Source organism: Nycticebus coucang, chromosome 23, assembly GCF_027406575.1.
Source record: "Nycticebus coucang isolate mNycCou1 chromosome 23, mNycCou1.pri, whole genome shotgun sequence".
NCBI classification, from domain to species: Eukaryota; Metazoa; Chordata; class Mammalia; order Primates; family Lorisidae; genus Nycticebus; species Nycticebus coucang.
This window is the reverse complement of record NC_069802.1, coordinates 11,445,001-11,464,462: the sequence shown is the minus strand read 5'-3', so window position 1 is coordinate 11,464,462 and position 19,462 is coordinate 11,445,001. Positions and strand designations below refer to the sequence as shown.

Here is a 19,462-nt window from a genome sequence, read left to right as displayed (position 1 = left end):
GCCCCAGGTCCTTCCATGGTAATGGACTGACCTTTAGAACAAGGGGGGCCTACTGGAACCACTGAGTGACCCTGCTTAAGGAAAATCTACCCCCACTTAGGACCATTACTATGTGGGAAAATACTCTTATTACGTGCAAAACTCGTGTGCCCCTCACTATACTTTTCTTCAAATTAGTGTCCAAAACTTACATCTTCCGCCACTCAAAATACGTAGCTAACAGTATGAAAAGTGGATGTTGGGGTGAATTCAGAGATAAAAGTGAAATCAGTGCTTTTCTAAACAGCGGGAAAAAATGACTCTGCAACCTAGAGAAGGTCTTGCCATAAAAATGTCTTCATTGCTCTCAAAATCTAGGGTTCTCTATAAGAGACAGGAAATGCCTCTTTTTTTTTTGAGACAGAGCCTCAAGCTGTTGCCTTGGGTAGGGTGCTGTGCCATCACAGCTCACAGCAACCTCCAACTCCTGGGCTCAGGCAAGTCTCCTGCCTCCACCTCCCAAGTAACTGGGACTACAGGCACCCGCCACAACGCCTGGCTATTTTTTTGGTTGCAGTCGTCATTGTTGTTTGGCGGGCTCAGGCTGGATTCAAACCTCCCAGCTCAGGTGAATGTGGCTGGTGCCTTAGCTGCTTGAGCCACAGGCGCCGAACCAGGAAATGCCTCTTGTTTAGCCAGGGACACAAATAGTTTGGAGCCAGCTTTATTACTGGTCTGTCTTTGACCTACGAGGTTTACTTTATAGGTTTTCAATACGTTTTAAGGGGAATCTGCGCATTTAAAAGAGGCTATGAGCAGCACCAATGGCTCAAGGAGTAGGGCGCCAGCTCCATAAACCAGAGGTGGTGGGTTCAAACCCAGCCCCAGCCAAAAACTGCAACAACAACAACAACAAGAACAACAACAAAAGGCTATGCCTTTTGAAACTTACCAAGAAAGGTGAGGGAAATTTTTTTTTTTTTTTTGAGACAATCTCAAGCTGTCGGCCTGGGTAGAATGCTGTGGCATCATAGTTCATAGCAACTTCCAGCTCAGACTCAAGTGATCCTCTGGCCTCAGTTTTTCTATTTTTAGTAGAGATGATGATGGTAGAATCTACTTTTCTCTGGCTGATCTCGAACTCATGAGCTCAAGTAATCCACCCGCCTCGGCCTCTCAGAGGGTAGGATTACAGGCATGAGCCATCGTGCCCAGCCAAGGTGAGCGAAATGAATGGAACAGAAGAGACCGTTCCTATGTTCACCTACTTCAGTGCTACTTGAGTCCTGCCTCTGAAATATCATTTCATTTTCATTTCTATCCCTGACCAACAAAACGCATACATCAACGTTTTAGAAATACAAAAGCCACTTTAAAGGAACAAGACCACTTTCTGAAAGAAAGTCAAGCTCTTATCACTTGATCTCATTCAATGTGGAAGCTAGGAATTACTTTTGTAATGATAAAGACATCTTTTGATGGGAGTATAGTCTCCACAGCTACCTAAGAACACCATAGCTGACACAGGGCAGGCTAAAAGCTTGTCCTGACATTTCTGTTTAGCACCAGGACTTCTGTGCATACCTGTCTTTCCGATCTTTCTACATGGCTGCCCGAAAAAAAATTAGGCACGTAAATATAGGCACACATACGTACGGACAGACGGACGGACAACAGAGAGGAATGAGTTGCAGGTGTTTTGCAAGTAGTACGGCAGGATACCTGGGATGCTCTCCAGCTTCCTTCTGAGCTCTTCGTTTTCTTGCTGTAGTGAAATAACCTCCTGCTCCAGCTCTTGGCATCGAGGACAGTAGCCTTCCTCTTCCTCCTCCTCCTCCTCTTCCGGCAGTGTAGATGAGGACGGGTGACCGTGGGATTCAGATGTTGCTGGGGAGGTCCAACCTCCCAGCGTATGCACAGGGGAGGTTGACAGAGGATCCACGTCGGCCAGGTGGCCATACTCACTGACGGAGGAGGTGTTTGGAGTCGGAAAGCTCCCTGAGAGCAGGTAATTTTGTAGCGAGTCAGTGAAAACCCTCAGAAAGGCCGAGGTCTGTTGCTTCCTCTGCACATACTGCGTCTCCACGTCTACGCTGTCTAAGGTCTGACTGGGGACCCCTTTCCCAATGTGACACTGTTCCTGTCTTTCATTATAACTTGAGCCTTCCTGCTTTACGCAAGAAATCATGGACTGAGAGTGGTTGGAGTCCAGAAGTTTACCTCCACAATTCAAGAGGCTGAGAACTCGACTGCACTGCTGGGCAAAGGCATCCAAGATCATGCGACTCTCTGAAACAAACAAAAGGACACGTCAGTGACCCACAGCCAAAGGCCAGAGATCAATTAAGGGCCTCAATTTGGAATTTAACATTCAAACATGTTAAAAATATGTATTTCTACTCCCTGTCTTAAGCCAAGATGACACAGTGATTCCACTATTATTAGAACACATAGCTTCCTGCTGTTCTGCAACTGGTGGGCTGCCTGATGAGTCACCCCTGTCCCCTCACTCTGGGAAATGGCTGGGCTGCAACTCTGGGCCCATACAGAGATGTCCCCCTCTATGGCATCGCCGGCTTGCACAGGTCCGAGGAGCTCACACCTTTGGTTTCATTAATATCTTTCCTCTAATGAATTGAGCCAGCCACAGCAGACTCAATTCCTCATTGATAGGAGGGCTTAAAGCAATCATTACTTCTATTTCTGGAGTGCCCTTACGCCCTTGCTATTAATCAGCTGATACAATCCCTGCTGAGAGTACATAGCTCCCAGATGCAAACTGGAGGAGAAAGATAAGTCTTTCTGAAGAGCTCACTAGAAATCTAATGTAAAGCAAAGAGTGGGCCTATGGGCAAAGGATGAGCACAAAACATATCCAACATCTGCGCGCACTATTCTTTCATTTACCTACTAACTTGGATTTCTTGTCAAGGCCAATGTTTAGGCTGACCTTGATCAATTTCATTTAAGAATCAGAGATGCCTCTTCTCAAGACCTCTTCATTAGATTGACAGGCCTCCTAAAATGGCACGTGGCGTGTGCGCCTCTGAGCCCCCCCACACCAATTCTAAAGCAGATTGTCAAGCAGTGAAAAACAAAAAGCAAACAGAAAGCAACCAAACTGCGGAAACAAACAAAGGAGGAAAAAAATAAACCCCAAATTGTGAAAATGTGATTTAATGTTGTCAGGGTAAGGGTCCTGAAAATTCACCCTAAAGATAAAAGACACGGGGCAAATTTTCTTCTTTCCTGACTGCCACCCAGCATGGGCGAGTTACAAACATAGAGAGGAATTTTCTTTATTTTTTCTTTTTTTTTAGAGACAAAGTCTCACTTTATCGCCCTCAATAGAGTGCCCTAACATCACAGCTCACAGCAACAACCTCCAGCTTTTGGGCTTAAGCGATTCTCTTGCCTCAGCCTATAGGCGCCCGCCACAATGCCTGGCTACTTTTTGTTGTAGTTTGGCCGGGGCTGGGTTTGAACCCGCCACCCTCAGTACATGGGGCGGGCGCCCTACCCACTGAGCCACAGGCGTCGCCCACAGAGAGCAATTTTCTAGGGCTTACAAAGTGGTATGAGGATGCCTCTTCTTCCTGCCCTGCCACAGCCATAATAATGGCAACAAACAAAACACTGGCAATTTTAGATGCCAAATAAATATTGTTTATGATAGAAATGTAACTAGCTACTTGCTGACCATTTTGCTTTGTCTTTTTTCTGGAGAAAAAAGAAACTTTTAAAATAAAAAATAGTGAAGTGCTCAAGGGAACAATGAGCCAACACAGATATCATGTTCTTTTTCCTGACTGTTCTTTTTTTTTTTGGTTTTTGGCCAGGGCTAGGTTAGAACCTCTGGCATATGAGACCGGCGCCCTACTCCTTGAGCCACAGGCGCCGCCCTTCCCGACTGTTCTTTCAGGAAGTAACTAAGATAGGGAGGGGAGATGGAGCAAAGCATACTTTTCCAGCTTTTTGGTTAGATAAAAATATGTAAAGCCCCAGCACTGGCACAGCGGAAGCATCCCTGCCATCTCCCAAATCTCTAAAATGCTACTGCTCCCAAATGCCTTGAAAACTCTAAGTCAAAACACAGAGGCCACGTTTTTTCTACCAGGAGGGGACCACAGACGGCACTGGACTGTGAGGGCCAGCATGGTCTCTGAACAATGGCAGGGACTCTTGCAAATACACAGAGCATTTCAGATTGGACAGCATTTGCAAATCTACTTGACTGGGTAGGGGATAGCAAGACCACCCTAGGCAGGCTGAGTCTACAGACTGTGCTTTTGTTTTTTTTGTAGAGACAGAGTTTCACTTTATTGCCTCGGTAGAGTGCCGCGGCATCACACAGCTCACAGCAATCTCCAACTCCTGGGCTTAAGCGATTCTCTTGCCTCAGCCTCCCGAGCAGCTGGGACTACAGGCGCCCGCCACAACGCCCAGCTATTTTTTTGTTGCAGTTTGGCAGGGGCTGGGTTTGAACCCTCCACCCTCGGCATATGGGGCCGGCGCCCTACCCACTGAGCCACAGGCGCCACCCAGACTGTGCTTTTCTTGAGCGGGATGGCACTTCCTAGAGCAGTCCTGCCATCAGACAAAGGTCCTCCTGGACCTCTACCTAAACCTACCACAGCCCATCCTCTCCCCAGAAGTGAGGGACCCAAGATCCAGGAATGTCTCCTGGATCATTGAGGACTCATGCTGGTCTCTTCCCTGAGCCATCAACCCAAAGACAGACCGTGGTGCCAAGCCTGGAAGTCTGGATGGAGCATCCACACGTGGGCATTTGAGACCGTCCTGGTGGAAGATGAAGCTGGGGGTGGGCTTCGTGGGTTGGCTATAAATTCCAAAGTCAACCTGTTCATTACGATGGTACATTTGTCAGGGTAGGTGGATGAATCCTCTCATCTGACAATCTGTTAGCTTGATTTATCCTTTTTAATTATTTGATAAATGAGGTTAAGCCTACATTTGACTCTCATTCTGAATCCCACAAATATTTGGGGGTGTCACTTCTTTACAGTGACCAAAATCAAACAAGAAAGTAAATAGTGGAACCATCCAAATGGGAGTTTTAAGATGTTGTATTCTCGGGCGGCACCTGTGGCTTAGTCGGTAAGGCGCCGGCCCCATATACCGAGGGTGGCGGGTTCAAACCCGGCCCCGGCTGAACTGCAACCAAAAAATAGCTGGGCGTTGTGGCGGGCGCCTGTAGTCCCGGCTACTGGGGAGGCTGAGGCAAGAGAATCGCTTAAGCCCAGGAGTTGGAGGTTGCTGTGAGCTGTATGATGCCATGGCACTCTACTGAGGGCCATAAAGTGAGACTCTGTCTCTACAAAAAAAAAAAAAAAATGTTGTTGTATTCTAGGCTCTGCGGCTGTAGCACAGTGGTTACAACGTCAACCACATACACTGAGGGTGGCAACGTTCGAACCCGGCCTGGGCCTGCTCATCAACAATGACAACTGCAACAAAAAATAGCCAGGCATTGTGGTGGGTGCCTGTAGTCCCAGTTACTTGGGAGGGTGAGGCAGGAGAATTGCTTGAGCCCAAGAGTTTCAGGTTACTACGAACAGCTCTACCAAGGGCGACATAGTGAGACTGTTTAAAAAAAAAAAAAGTTGTACTCATTTCTTCTCTTGGTTTTTGTTCTTCTATTAGTAAAATCAAAGGATGATATTGATTGGGAATTTTCAATTCTAGCACAACAGCAGTTCCCATTCATTTTAATCCTATAATCCCATTCTAGACCTGGAGTTGTATTTACTGTTTGCATTTTAATCAGCATAGTCCCAATTGATTTACAGCCTATACACCTCTAATATAACCTTGATGAAAGGGACAAAATATGAAAGGAAAGGCTAACATAGACTTGCCTGGAAAGAACTGCTCCAATATTATTTGTTCAATGTCCTACAATACACTCAGTTATTTTAATCATATTGATAAATCACATTAAAGCATAGATTTTTAAGGGGAAAAAAAATCTGACTTAGGGAGACAAGTGTGATTTGTTTACTTAATTGAAGGATAAACTCGTGACATGCTGAGAAAAAATCATTATGTGATATACTACATTATGAAGATAATCTATTAAAGTGCGCTCAGAGTATGAGTGAATAGCTATAATCATAGAACAGTTCTTGCCTGCAGTTTTTAAAAATGCTTCATCCTGAGTTTGCTCTCAGAATTGATATACACAAAAATAGCAACTGTAACCCTCAAAGTTGAATATTTTTCTCTTTTCGCCCTACTCCTTTGAGCCACAGGCACTGTCCTGTTTGAGTAGTATTTTAACACTGATACACAAAAAAATACTACCATGACCCTTGAAAACAGCCAATCTTTCCTTTTAATACATATTGCAGCCAGCAATCCTTTAGCTTTCTAGACAGAATATAATTAGAAACGCAAGTATTGTGTGATGCCCATTATCACCAAGAAATAGAGGAAGGTTCTGTTTTCATATGAACACAGTTGAAAGGCTATTAATCCATGTTAACTGAGCAAAGTGCAAACATGTATTTTGATTTAACTGTTTTGTTGTTGTTTTTTTGTTTTTTAGTTATCATAGATTGCCCCACTCAAGCGATGGCAGGGAAATACAGAGTTTACAGATGGGCTTTAAAACTATCTACTTTAGGCGCGCCTGTGGCTCAAAGGAGTGGGGGGCCGGCTCCATATGCTGGAGGTGGAGGGTTCAAACTCAGCCTTGGCCAAAAACTGAAAAAAAAAAAAAAAAACAACCATCTACTTTATTCCTAACTTCTCTAAAATTAAACACCACCAACTGTTTATAAATCACAATCACAAAACATTCTAAAATGACCATTTCTAATTTATTTTGCTTTATTGTGCAGTCTATTGGGGGAGAACATCGCACTGCAAATTGTGCCCAGTCTGATTCCAAAATCTAAACCCATGATTATTTTTTTAATTAAAAAATTCATTTCTTGAAATTCTTCTAAATTTAAGTGGTTTAATCCATCCTTAATCTGATAAGTGAATAAGAGGAGGGATGGAAGTAGGCAATCAGTCTCTCACTTTACTGCTGTTCTTTGTAAGTAAAGCCTTGAATGGAATTTGCCCATCACAGCGGATCCCCAAGAGAATTCTGTTTCTATGAAGGAGATCACAGTAGTCGAGATTAGTGGTAACCTTTTGATTTTAGCCCAGCAAAGGGCGAAATATATTAATATTAAAAATGCAGAAGTAGGAATTTTTCTTAGTGACCTACTATCATAGAGCCATATATTATATGTACCAAAGGATTTCTAACTTGTTCAACATACATGGTTTCCTTAAACATTAATTTAACTTCTTTTTAAGAGAGGACTTCATGACATAGAATATAGGACTTAGAAAATGAAAGCATCTTTGAAAGCATCACCCTTGTCTTAAATCAGTGAACTATGTGTTTTAAAAAAATGCCATCCAATTTTTTTTTCTCATAATGGCAAACATCAACACAGCAAAACAGGATGCAATTTTTCTAAATAAAAAAATCAATGATGTGTCAAAAATTAACAGATGAGTTAATATACTTGGTGCTATCAAAACCAGATGGTGCTTCCTAATATTCATCCTGCTCAGTCAATCCCTGAATATTTTCTGGACCACCGGTATATAAAATAGGATGCTGCTATTTGTGATGGCAAACAAAAGCAATCACGCCTGCCAAGCACATACTATAACAGGCAGCATTTCAGCTCTGCTAGACAGAAAGTAATTAGAATGCTTTTAATGTCCAAAAGAATGATGCTGATAGGCTGCCACAGATGTGTAGATTTATGAATATTTATATGGTGGTTTGTAGCTGACACTTTTATCAGTTGAAGAAGATAAAATATCTGCCTGACTCAAAAGCTTGACAGTCAGGTTAATAAAATCTCATTAAAGAGAATGACCTATGCAATTATATAGGATTTATTGTAATTCATTTTTGATTGTACTCTGCTTAAAGATGCAATTTCCCATTTCCTGATGCCAAATTTAGGCTGCATATCAAGATCTACGTGGGTTTTAACTCTAAGCCTCCCACAGAGGAAAAATACGCTTTTAAAACCATGGTGTATTACCCCTTTTAAGGAAAATTATACTCTTCATGAGATTTTATAAGAATGCTGAAAAAAAATCTATTTTTAATCATATATTTCTCTTCTCAGTAGTTTATGGCCTTACTGGCAAAGAAGACTCACTTCAATCCTTTCATCTTTTCACTGCCATTTACTCTGGACACTCAGTTAAGGATCTTCCACCCTTGGCTCATTTCATCACAGCCCTGTTTTGACTATTATTTAGTTTACAAGGTGGCCTGAGACACTGCAATTAGACTTTTGTGAGAGTGTAACAAGCAGGGTGCCACCCCACCCAGTACGCTTAAATAGCCATGGGTCTATTTGCGCACTCTTGCTCATTGGTTCAAAGTGGAACCACTAGTTTCTCAAAGAACCAATCAGCTCTTCAGACGGCTGTCCCTCTGATGGCCACTCACATGACTGTGCCTGTTAAGAGATGGCTTTGTCCATCAGTGATTAATATTACTGACCACAATTCAAGATGTCTAGTTCTGTGGCTTTTTTTTTTTTTTGCCCTGGTGCTATTTTCCCTACTCCATGGAGGAAACCTACTAGCTAATTAATTCTTTCCCATCTTTCCAACAAGCACTAGGCATCCAGCCCTCAGTGCCATACAGCTCACCCCTTTTAACAACAAGAAATAGCCTTGAAAATAAAAGGAAATATAGGGAAGTTGGAGGGGCATCAAAAAGCCTCCTTTTGGTCCTTTAGAGTCAATGATGTGCGTTTTCATCTGGGGACAGAGACAAAATAAACAGGACATTAGAAGAAACGCTGAAAGAGAACATATAGAAAAAAAAAAATGGAGGGGTGGGGGGGAACCCTTCACATGAATGAAAGCTAGCAGAGAACTGCCAGGAAGGAGAAAGGAACGCAGGAAAAGGATAAGCAAGAACCCGGTGCAGATAAAAAAGAAACAATACAGGTGATAGGGCAGGATAAAACTATGGGAAACAGAAATTTGAGGGTGCAGATTTATAGTGCATAAAGGGAAGTCAAAGATTAAGAGTCAGCAAGACTGAAAGGAGAAGCAAGAGATCAAAGGCAGCCCAGAGCAGATAAAGAGAAAGGAAAAAACCTCAGAGGACACGGTAGAACTAAGGTTATGCAAAGGAGTAAGCAAAATATAGAAAACGCAGAAGGGACGCGAATGGCTAGAAATCAACATAAACTATAAAGACAAAGCTAATCTTGGGAATAAACACTGGCGTGATCAAGGAGTTCAGGAGAAAATAAGACCCTGAACCCAGAAAGAGCAGGAAGTTCAGTAAGGGGGGGGAAACAGAAGAACTGTAAGGAAGAAAATGGAGAGGTTGAGCAGCCTACCAGAGAATATGAAAACACAATGGAATACTGGGCCAGAACAGCTGGGAAAAAAAAAAAAAAAAACCCACCCCACAGGCGACAAAAGAAGCCTACTGGGCCAGGAACAACTGAAAAAAACACCCCACAGGAGACCAGCACTCAAATCCTTCAGCACCTAACACATCAGTGAGGAATGTAACGTACCAAATCTTCACCACAACCTGTGATTGGATTTTCTTTCTCAAAACCGATCCTTCACGTGTCAAAATATTGACAAACAACAAAATATTAGCAGAGATATCTATAACTCGTTTATAGAAATGGTCTATTTTCCTAGGGGAAAAAGTCTTAAGATTCACTAATATGCAGCATGGGGTGGGGGGTGGGGGGCTGCAAAGTGCCATAAAAGACCAGAACAGGAACTTTTAGTTCTGATGAACCGATAAACGTGGCTGCGCCCTGGAGGAGTGCAGAGCGTCCTTGGGCACAGGCCCCAGACTGTGACCTCTCCACCAGCCCATCTCCCTCACTGCAGGCGGGCAGCGAGTTGCACATTGGGGGGGTGGGGGGGGATTTAGGGGATGGGGTACTGCAGACTCAGGAGAAAGAAGGACTCTTGGGAGGGGGCTCCCCACAAGGCATTTAGGCAAGGTTCGGTAGGAGATGAACGCGAGCGACACGACCCCGCCGCGGGGTAATAGCCAGTGTCCCATGGACCGGAATAGGGAAAGGTGACTACGTGGGAGGAGGGGACCCGAGTGTCCCGGCTCTAGGAGTTAAGGGGAGGGGGTTGGATGTAGCTATCCCAGCCTGAAGACCATTACTGAGGCGAGTGCCAGTCCCACGGCGTGGCGCAGAGGGGACTGGTGTAGTGCGCCCACCAGCTGGGACGATGGGGTGGTGGGGAAAGGGCTGAGAAAAGCACAGAGGCGGCGCGCGCACCAAGATCACAAGCGCACAGAAAAGAAAAAGAAACAGGGACCCCGAGAGCCCAACCGGCGTGGTCCGTGACCGCGTGAGAGCGCATCAGAGAGGTGGAGGAGAGGAGGACCAGGCAAAGGAGCAGGGAGAAGGAAAACCAAATGGAGAAAAGCGGGATGGGAAAGGGAAGAAGTGGAAGGAAGAGTGAAGCAGCCATGAGGGAGAGGAGGCGGAGCCGCAGAGGCGCCTCAGCAGCTGCAGGTTCTCCCGAGCGTCTGCGACTGTCACCCTAAGTCCTGGTCCCGACCCTCAACCCTCGGTCGGGCGATCCCTGCCGCGGACCGGCCCCCGCCAGCGTCCCGGGCGCCGAGTCCGCGCCGCGGAGCCACCTGTTAGGCGCGAGCGCCGTCGGAGGCCGGGACGCGGCGGCGGGGGGAGCCTCTACAAGTGGCCGTCCGCGCGTGGGGCGACTCCGGGTGCGCCCGACACCCGCACTGTCCTCCGCCGGCTGTGCCGGGTAGGGGTCGGCGGCCCCGGCTTCTGCTTCCCGGGTCCCCTCCCCCCCCAGTAGTGGCGGGAAGGAAAGTTGCGCCCAAGAGTTGGTACCTGCGCTGAGCTCCAGGCTGGCGCCGTCGCTACTGTTGTTGCTGCTGCTGCTGCTGCTGCTGCTGCTGCCCGCGGCCGCCGCCGGGCCTGGGCCGTACCTGACGACGGCGGCGAAGGACGACGACGACGACGCGGCGGGAGCGGCCGGCAGCGCCGGGGTCCTCAGGGGGCCCTGGGGCGCGCCGGGCGTGCAGGACGGCGACGACGACGAGGCGGCGGCGGCGGCCCGGCCGGGCCCGGGGGGGAAGGAGGTCTGCGCCTGGAACGGCGGCGGCGGCGGCTGCTCGCTGCTGCTGATGGAGGCGGCGGCGTGTGGCGCGAAGGGCGGCGGGGGCGGCGGGGGCGCCCGCACGTGCGGCAGCTCCACCAGGGTGGGTCTCTCGTAGCGCTTGGCCAGCGCCGGTCTCTTGCTGGGGAACGTCTTGAGCACGCTGTAGGGGCTGCGCTGCTTGTAGATTTTGGGGACGCTGGGCCCCTCCTCCGCCGGCTGCATCTCCCCCTCCATCCCGCGCCTGTGGGCCAGTCTCCCGGGGCACGTCCTCTCCTCGCTGGGCGCGCAGCTCCGAGGCTGCCTCCGCCGCCTGCCCGCCGGCTCGGTCCCCGTGCGCGCCGGTGGGAGGGTGTGTGTCTGTGCCTTGGCCGCCGCCGCAGCCGCCGCCTGTCGCTAAGGCTGGCATCTCCGAGCCCCCGCGCGGGGGGCTGCCGCCCGAGCACTGATTGACAGGCCGCCTCGCCAATGCCTGGAGGGAGAAAGGAGGTAAAGAGCAAGTGTTTAGGGTAATATCTGCTAATGATAATGGGGGCGGAGGCGGGGCCTGGCGCCGCCGGGTCGGTGGCTCGGACGCCGGGAGGGAAGAGCCGAGCTAGGCCCTGGAGGGCGCTCTGGTAACAGGTGAAAAAGGTGGGGACGGGGCTTCTGACCAGGGCGAGTATTCGGAGCTCCAGACGTGGATCCAGGCTGCTGCTGCTGCTGCTGCAGGTGGGGTCCAGCTTCAGGGACGAGATCCTGGGAGTCCCTCTCGCAGGACGCCAAACTCTGGATGTTGCAGAGGGGTGGTAGGAGTTGAGACAGGGTCGCTAGAGTTCGTGAATTACAGCAAGTTTTTCTACCAATGGGGAATTACTCCCCCAACCTCCTAAAAAGAACCTCTTGAACCCGAGGGTGTTTGTGTGACCCTGGGGATTTGCTCTGAGCTTGTGGTCTCAGAGGTCAGGCTGAACATAAACGCCCACAGGACTTGAAACTTTTACATTGTTTCATTTGTTCCCCACAGGAGCCCCGAGGAAGTGCTTGACACCATCACTACCCCCTATTCTACAGATGAGAAAACTGAGCCTTTGTGAGGTTGAAAGAAATTAGTTGTCCAGAGTCCAGCACGCAGGAGTGTTTGCCTGGGTTGCGCTGATGCGTCTAGGTCATTTGATTTCTCGTCCTCAATTCTCATAGCAGCTGGGCTCAGTGCTATTGAGGGGAGGAAATGACCTGACACCTCCATTTAGGATGGCGATTTATTTCAAAAATGCCTTTTTATGGGGTGGCGCTTGTGGCTTAAAGAAATAAGGCGCTGGCCCCATATCCTGCAGGTGGCAGGTTCAAACCCAGCCCCGGACAAAAACTTGGGGGGGAAAAAAAGCCTTTTTATGTACAGTAGAACCTCTGTAAATTGGTCACCTGAGGGACTGTAACTGGTCAACATACAGAGGTGGTCAACAGGAGGAACTAGGCCTGCTGTACTGACACCTACATGTGGTGCATGTCTGGTCTATGAGCATTAGGTCAACTAAGGCAATGGTCAACGTAGGGAGTTGGTCAGCTACCGAGGGTCAACTGCATACATATTTGCCCTTGCAGGACCAAGTTAACCTGAGACCTCTGCATTGCCCAATCCCTCACTGCAACTGCTGCCACCAGGCAAGAGTCTCTGGAGAGCACACAGTTTCAGTAGTTGTTTGAATGAGAGAAGATCTCAGTGGTTTGGTTATTATTATTTTTTAAGACATTTATTTATTTACTTTTTGGTGTTGTTGCAGTTTGGCCAGGGCTGGGTTTGAACCCACCATCTTCGGTATATGCGGCCGGCACCCTACTCACTGAGCCACAAGCACCTGGTTTGGTAGAGGATCCCCCATGGGGTACAGATGTCCTGGCCTTTCCCACTTTTTGGAGCAGAAGGTCTACTCCTCTTAACTTCAAATCAGGCCTCCTCTAGGCCATTGCCAATACCAATGTAGTGGCTCTCCAACTGGGTTTCTAGCCTCCATTCTTCATTCTCCAGGTCAGAGCTCTCTGGGTGCTCGTTCCAGTATCCCCATCTCCACTCTCTGAAGTTTGCTTCATTTTCAGAGCTTCCCTTCTGGTCTTGAGGAATCGTGATCCATTTTATTCTTCTGGGGGTTCAGGGGTTTGGCCTCTCCCTTCTCAGATCGCCCTCCTTTGGACTCTTCCTCTCCTTCCTTTACTGGTTCAGCTTCTGTGTTCCTCCACCCTAGATTGTCGCCCTCTCTCCTGCAGCCTCCTCAGATGGTGCTGTGCCCCCCCATCCATTTATTAGAGATGAAATAAATAATGCCATAAATAAAAGTATCTGGGAGTCCAGGAACTGTCAGGGCTGATTAGGGCATAGAGGACATTTTCTTTCTCATTATGCAAAAGCATTTCATGGGGAAATAAAAGAGGTTTCATTGTAACTCATGCATGTCATATTTCAAGGAATTCAAGATATTAATCATATTTAACATTATTTGCAACGTTCCTCCCTGGCTTCTGAAAACTGCTAAATGAGGACACGTGGATCACTAGGAAAAAGGGAGACAAGCAGGAGAGGGACAGTTAAGAAATAATGAAATGCTGGTGGAAGACAGAAAGAATGGAGATGCCAGGAGAGGTGTCTTAAGTACGTAAGTGAGAAATGGGGGAGCTACTTCTGAGACATGAGACAGCTCAAATTGAATGATATACTGGAGGAAATAAATGATAACAAACCTCCCCACACTTTCCTTTCTATAAAGCAGTTCTGAATTTGGCATTGAAATGTTTCCCTCCCACTTTACTCCCAGATAATTTACCAATAAGTCCTGGCTTTTGAAAAGAAATTGGGGTGACGGTGATGTGGGGAAGTCTAGAGGGGAGAAATCCTTCAGTTCTTCTACTGAAGAAGTAATTTCCTGTACCTGGTGGCTTTCTTTTCTGCTTATGTATTTTTTTTTTATGAGAACAGTCTTTTATTTTATTTTATTTTATTTTTTGCAGTTTTTGGCTAGGGCTGGGTTTGAACCGCCACCTCCAGCACATGGGTCCAGTGCCCTACTCCTTTGAGCCACAGGCACCGCCCTGCTTATGTATTTTTTATTTCTATCATCCTCACCACTTAAACACCTTAAGAGTCCGGAAACAATACTTCTGTTCTTTGTTGTTCTTGTTGTTTTGAGACAGTCTCACTTTGTCACCCTGGATACAGTGCTGTGGCATCATAGCTCACAGCAACCTCGAACTCTTGGGCTCAAGTGATCCTTTTGCCTCAGCCTCCCAAGAAGGTGGGACTATACACCCACCATGAAACCTGGTAGTTTTTCTATTTTTTTTTTTGTAGAGACAGAGTCTCACTTTACCGCCTTCAGTAGAGTGCCGTGGCGTCACACGGCTCACAGCAACCTCTAACTCTTGGGCTTCCGCGATTCTCTTGCCTCAGCCTCCAGAGCAGCTGGGACTACAGGCGCCCGCCACAACACCCAGCTATTTTTTGGTTGCAGTTCAGCCGGGGCTGGGTTTGAACCCACCACCCTCGGTGTATGGGGCCGGCACCCTACTCACTGAGCCACAGGCGCCACCCGTTTTTATATTTTTAATATTGACATGCCTCACTCTTGCTCAAGCTGTTCTCAACTTCCTGAGCTCAAGCGATCCACCCACCTTGGCCTCCCAGCGTGCGAGGATTACAGGCATGAGCCCACCGTGCACTGTTGTTATGTTTTAACCAACTGAAAACACCTGCCATCATATATATCCAACAGTGGTTATTTTTTTTTTTTTAAACAGTGGTTATTTTTATAGAACTGAATACTCAAATTAGTGTGTTAGCTAAAAAGAAAAGGGGGTTAAGGTCTCTGAGGAAAAATACTAGACATTTAAAAATGATCAGCATTCAGATCATCCTATGGGCAGTCACCTATGTTTGAGTACATAAAAAAGGAATTACTTAATGATCACTCTTTAGAAAATAAAATGAGCATTTATTCCAGGTGTGGAGTTGAACGCAATTTTAAAACTGTAACTGACCACAAATCCCTGCTGGGAATGTGTTTAACTGAGGATTGTGCATAAATGTAATATACTGAGGTGTTTATAAACTCACTGGTAGTAGTACTCCATGAGCATTTTGCTCTAAATTGTAGTTTAAATTATCAGATGGTGACTTTGCTGATAGTTCTCTTGAGGGGTCTCATAGGAGCTGATAGGATGGTAATTACACCCATGGTTTAAATTTTTTTAGCTATTTACTCTTATCTCAAAAAAAAAATAATAAAGTGAACTTTTAAAAGCCAAGTGGCTATTTATGGACAGTGTGATTTTTTTGACTGGCAGCATGTCAATTCCTTGAGCCATCCAGAACATAGCTTTTAAATAATAACTCTACCATGGGAAATGCTTTTTACTGCACCAATTTCAATGATATTTAATGAGCTTCTGATTGACTGTTTGATCTCCCAATGTTTTGTGCTACTTTTAATTCATTTCGTATAATAGAAAAAAAAAGTAATTGGAATAAAATTTTGTGACAAGATAATGACCTTCCACTTTGAAATTAAATGTCTGATTAGCTTCAACATTTTAATGTTGAGATGATATTGCAGCAGGAGTGTGCATACTATCATTTGGTGGAAAACGAGTGAGGGATATTCCTTTGCTTTTCCCATCGCATAGCAAAAACAGGTGCGGGGGCCAGAGAATCATAGACATGTAAAACAAGCAATGCCCCTAGCCATCTTTTATTCTTGGGATTAAGCCTGTGACCGTGGCTTTTGACAAACCTGTCGAGTGTTTATGCAAGCCTGTCTTAAACACCACCAGTGATGGGTATTTGGCTACCTCCAGACACTTCCTTCACCCAGGTATTTATTCAGCAAATATTTTTTTTTTCTTTTTGTAGAGACAGAGTCTCACTTTACCGCCTTCAGTAGAGTGCCATGATGTCACAGGACTCAAAGCAACCTCTAGCTCTTGGGCTTCAGCGATTCTCCTGCCTCAGCCTCCCTAGCAGCTGGGACTACAGGCGCCCACCACAATGCCTGGCTATTTTTTGGTTGCAGTTCAGCCGGGGCTGGGTTTGAACCCACCACCCTCAGTATGTGGGGCCGGTGCCCTACCCACTGAGCCACAGGTGCCGCCCTCAGCAAATATTGAGTGCCTACTATGTGCCAAGCACTGAGGATATATGGTAAATCAGATTACAAAGTTCTGCCATTATGGAATTGTGGAGGGAGCAGATAAAGAAACGAGCAACTGGGTGGCGCCTGTGGCTCAGTGAGTAGGGCGCCGGCCCCCTATACCGAGGGTGGCAGGTTCAAACCCAGCCCCAGCTGAACTGCAACCAAAACATAGCTGGGTGTTGTGGCGGGCGCCCGTAGTCCCAGCTGCTCGGGAGGCTGAGGCAGGAGAATCGCAGAAGCCCAAGAGCTAGGGGTTGCTGTGAGTCCTGTGACATCATGGTACTCTACCGAAGGCGGTAAAGTGAGCCTCTGTCTCTACAAAAAAGAAAGAAAGAAAGAAAAAGAAACTAGCAACTACCAAAAATATTTCCTAAAAAAAAGAAAAAAATTGCCGGGCGCGGTGGCTCACGCCTGTAATCCCAGCACTGTGGGAGGCTGAGGAGGGAGAATCGCTTGAGCTCAGGAGTTTGAGACTCGCCTGAGCGACAGTGAGACCCCAACTCATGAAAAAAATGGAAAAACCCAGCCGGGCGCCGCGGGGAGCGCCTGTAATCCCAGCGGCTTCCGGAGGCTGAGGCAGCGGGGTGCCCGCAGCCCGAGTCTGAGGTTGTGGTGAGCTACCACGCCCACTGCACTCTGCTCAGGGGCATAGGGTGGGACCCTGTCTCAACAAAAAAAAAAAAAGAAAAAAATTCCAGATAGAAATGCCTAGGATGAGAAAACTAGAGTAGGAGTGTTCGCTTTTGTTAGAGTATCTAGGAAGGCCTATTCTACCCCTCTGAGGTGGAACAGTTGAGCTAAGAGTTCACTCATGAGAAAAAGCCATCCATGAGGGTAGGAGTACCACAGGTTGCGAGACCACACCTGCTGGGATGGCTGGTAGGCAGGGCGCCCTGCGGGGCAGCGTGGGAGATGAGGCCCCAGAGATGGCTGGTAGGCAGGGTGCCCTGGGGAGCAGGGTGGGAGATGAGGCCCCAGAGATGGCTGGTAGGCAGGGCGCCCTGGGGAGCAGGGTGGGAGATGAGGCCCCAGAGATGGCTGGTAGGCAGGGCGCCCTGGGGGGCAGGGTGGGAGATGAGGCCCCAGAGATGGCTGGTAGGCAGGGTGCCCTGGGGAGCAGGGTGGGAGATGAGGCCCCAGAGATGGCTGGTAGGCAGGGCGCCCTGGGGAGCAGGGTGGGAGATGAGGCCCCAGAGATGGCTGGTAGGCAGGGCGCCCTGGGGAGCAGGGTGGGAGATGAGGCCCCAGAGATGGCTGGTAGGCAGGGCGCCCTGGGGAGCAGGGTGGGAGATGAGGCCCCAGAGATGGCTGGTAGGCAGGGCGCCCTGGGGAGCAGGGTGGGAGATGAGGCCCCAGAGATGGCTGGTAGGCAGGGCGCCCTGGGGAGCAGGGTGGGAGATGAGGCCCCAGAGATGGCTGGTAGGCAGGGCGCCCTGGGGAGCAGGGTGGGAGATGAGGCCCCAGAGATGGCTGGTAGGCAGGGCGCCCTGGGGAGCAGGGTGGGAGATGAGGCCCCAGAGATGGCTGGTAGGCAGGGCGCCCTGGGGGGCAGGGTGGGAGATGAGGCCCCAGAGATGGCTGGTAGGCAGGGCGCCCTGGGGGGCAGGGTGGGAGATGAGGCCCCAGAGATGGCTGGTAGGCAGGGCGCCCTGGGGGGCAGGGTGGGAGATGAGGCCCCAGAGATGGCTGGTAGGCAGGGCGCCCTGGGGGACAGGGTGGGAGATGAGGCCCCAGAGATGGCTGGTAGGCAGGGCGCCCTGGGGAGCAGGGTGGGAGATGAGGCTCACAGAGATGGCTGGTAGGCAGGGTGCCCTGGGGAGCAGGGTGGGAGATGAGGCCCCAGAGATGGCTGGTAGGCAGGTCGCCCTGGGGGGCAGGGTGGGAGATGAGGCCACAGAGATGGCTGGTAGGGTGCCCTGGGGGGCAGGGTGGGAGATGAGGCCCCAGAGATGGCTGGTAGGCAGGGCGCCCTGGGGCGGGCAGGGTGGGAGATGAGGCCCCAGAGATGGCTGGTAGGCAGGGCGCCCTGGGGGGCAGGGTGGGAGATGAGGCCCCAGAGATGGCTGGTAGGCGTGGCACCCTGGGGGGGGCAGGGTGGGAGATGAGGCCCCAGAGATGGCTGGTAGGCATGGCGCCCTGCGGGGCAGGGTGGGAGATGAGGCCCCAGAGATGGCTGGTAGGCAGGGCGCCCTGCGGGGCAGGGTGGGAGATGAGGCCCCAGAGATGGCTGGTAGGCAGGGCGCCCTGGGGGGCAGGGTGGGAGATGAGGCCCCAGAGATGGCTGGTAGGCAGGGTGCCCTGGGGGGCAGGGTGGGAGATGAGGCCCCAGAGATGGCTGGTAGGCAGGGTGCCCTGGGGAGCAGGGTGGGAGATGAGGCTCACAGAGATGGCTGGTAGGCAGGGTGCCCTGGGGAGCAGGGTGGGAGATGAGGCCCCAGAGATGGCTGGTAGGCAGGGCGCCCTGGGGGGCAGGGTGGGAGATGAGGCCACAGAGATGGCTGGTAGGCAGGGCGCCCTGGGGGGCAGGGTGGGAGATGAGGCTCACAGAGATGGCTGGTAGGCAGGGTGCCCTGGGGGGCAGGGTGGGAGATGAGGCCCCAGAGATGGCTGGTAGGCAGGGTGCCCTGGGGAGCAGGGTGGGAGATGAGGCTCACAGAGATGGCTGGTAGGCAGGGTGCCCTGGGGAGCAGGGTGGGAGATGAGGCCCCAGAGATGGCTGGTAGGCAGGGCGCCCTGGGGGGCAGGATGGGAGATGAGACCCCAGAGATGGCTGGTAGGCAGGGCGCCCTGGGGTGCAGGGTGGGAGATGAGACCCCAGAGATGGCTGGTAGGCAGGGCGCCCTGCGGGGCAGGGTGGGAGATGAGGCCCCAGAGATGGCTGGTAGGCAGGGCGCCCTGGGGAGCAGGGTGGGAGATGAGACCCCAGAGATGGCTGGTAGGCAGGGTGCCCTGGGGTGCAGGTTGGGAGATGAGGCCCCAGAGATGGCTGGTAGGCACAGTGCCCTGGGGTGCAGGGTGGGAGATGAGGCCCGGCCCCAGAGATGGCTGGTAGGCAGAGCGCCCTGCGGGGCAGGGTGGGAGATGAGACCCCAGAGATGGCTGGTAGGCACGGTGCCCTGGGGGAGCAGGGTGGGAGATGAGGC

General features: G+C 49.7%; 1 protein-coding gene across 1 annotated transcript in view; it reads right to left on the bottom strand.

Moving 5' to 3' along the window:
- Positions 1–11,415, bottom strand: part of BEND4 (BEN domain containing 4) — a 35,531-nt gene extending 24,116 nt beyond the window's left edge. The window contains exons 1-2 of the mRNA XM_053577825.1: positions 10,893–11,415; positions 1,702–2,268 (exon numbers count right to left, since the gene is read on the bottom strand). Coding sequence (XP_053433800.1) covers positions 1,702–2,268; positions 10,893–11,397 — 1,072 coding nt within the window. The 5' untranslated portion in view covers positions 11,398–11,415. The remainder of the gene's footprint in view (positions 1–1,701; positions 2,269–10,892) is intronic.
- Positions 11,416–19,462: the final 8,047 nt, after the last annotated feature.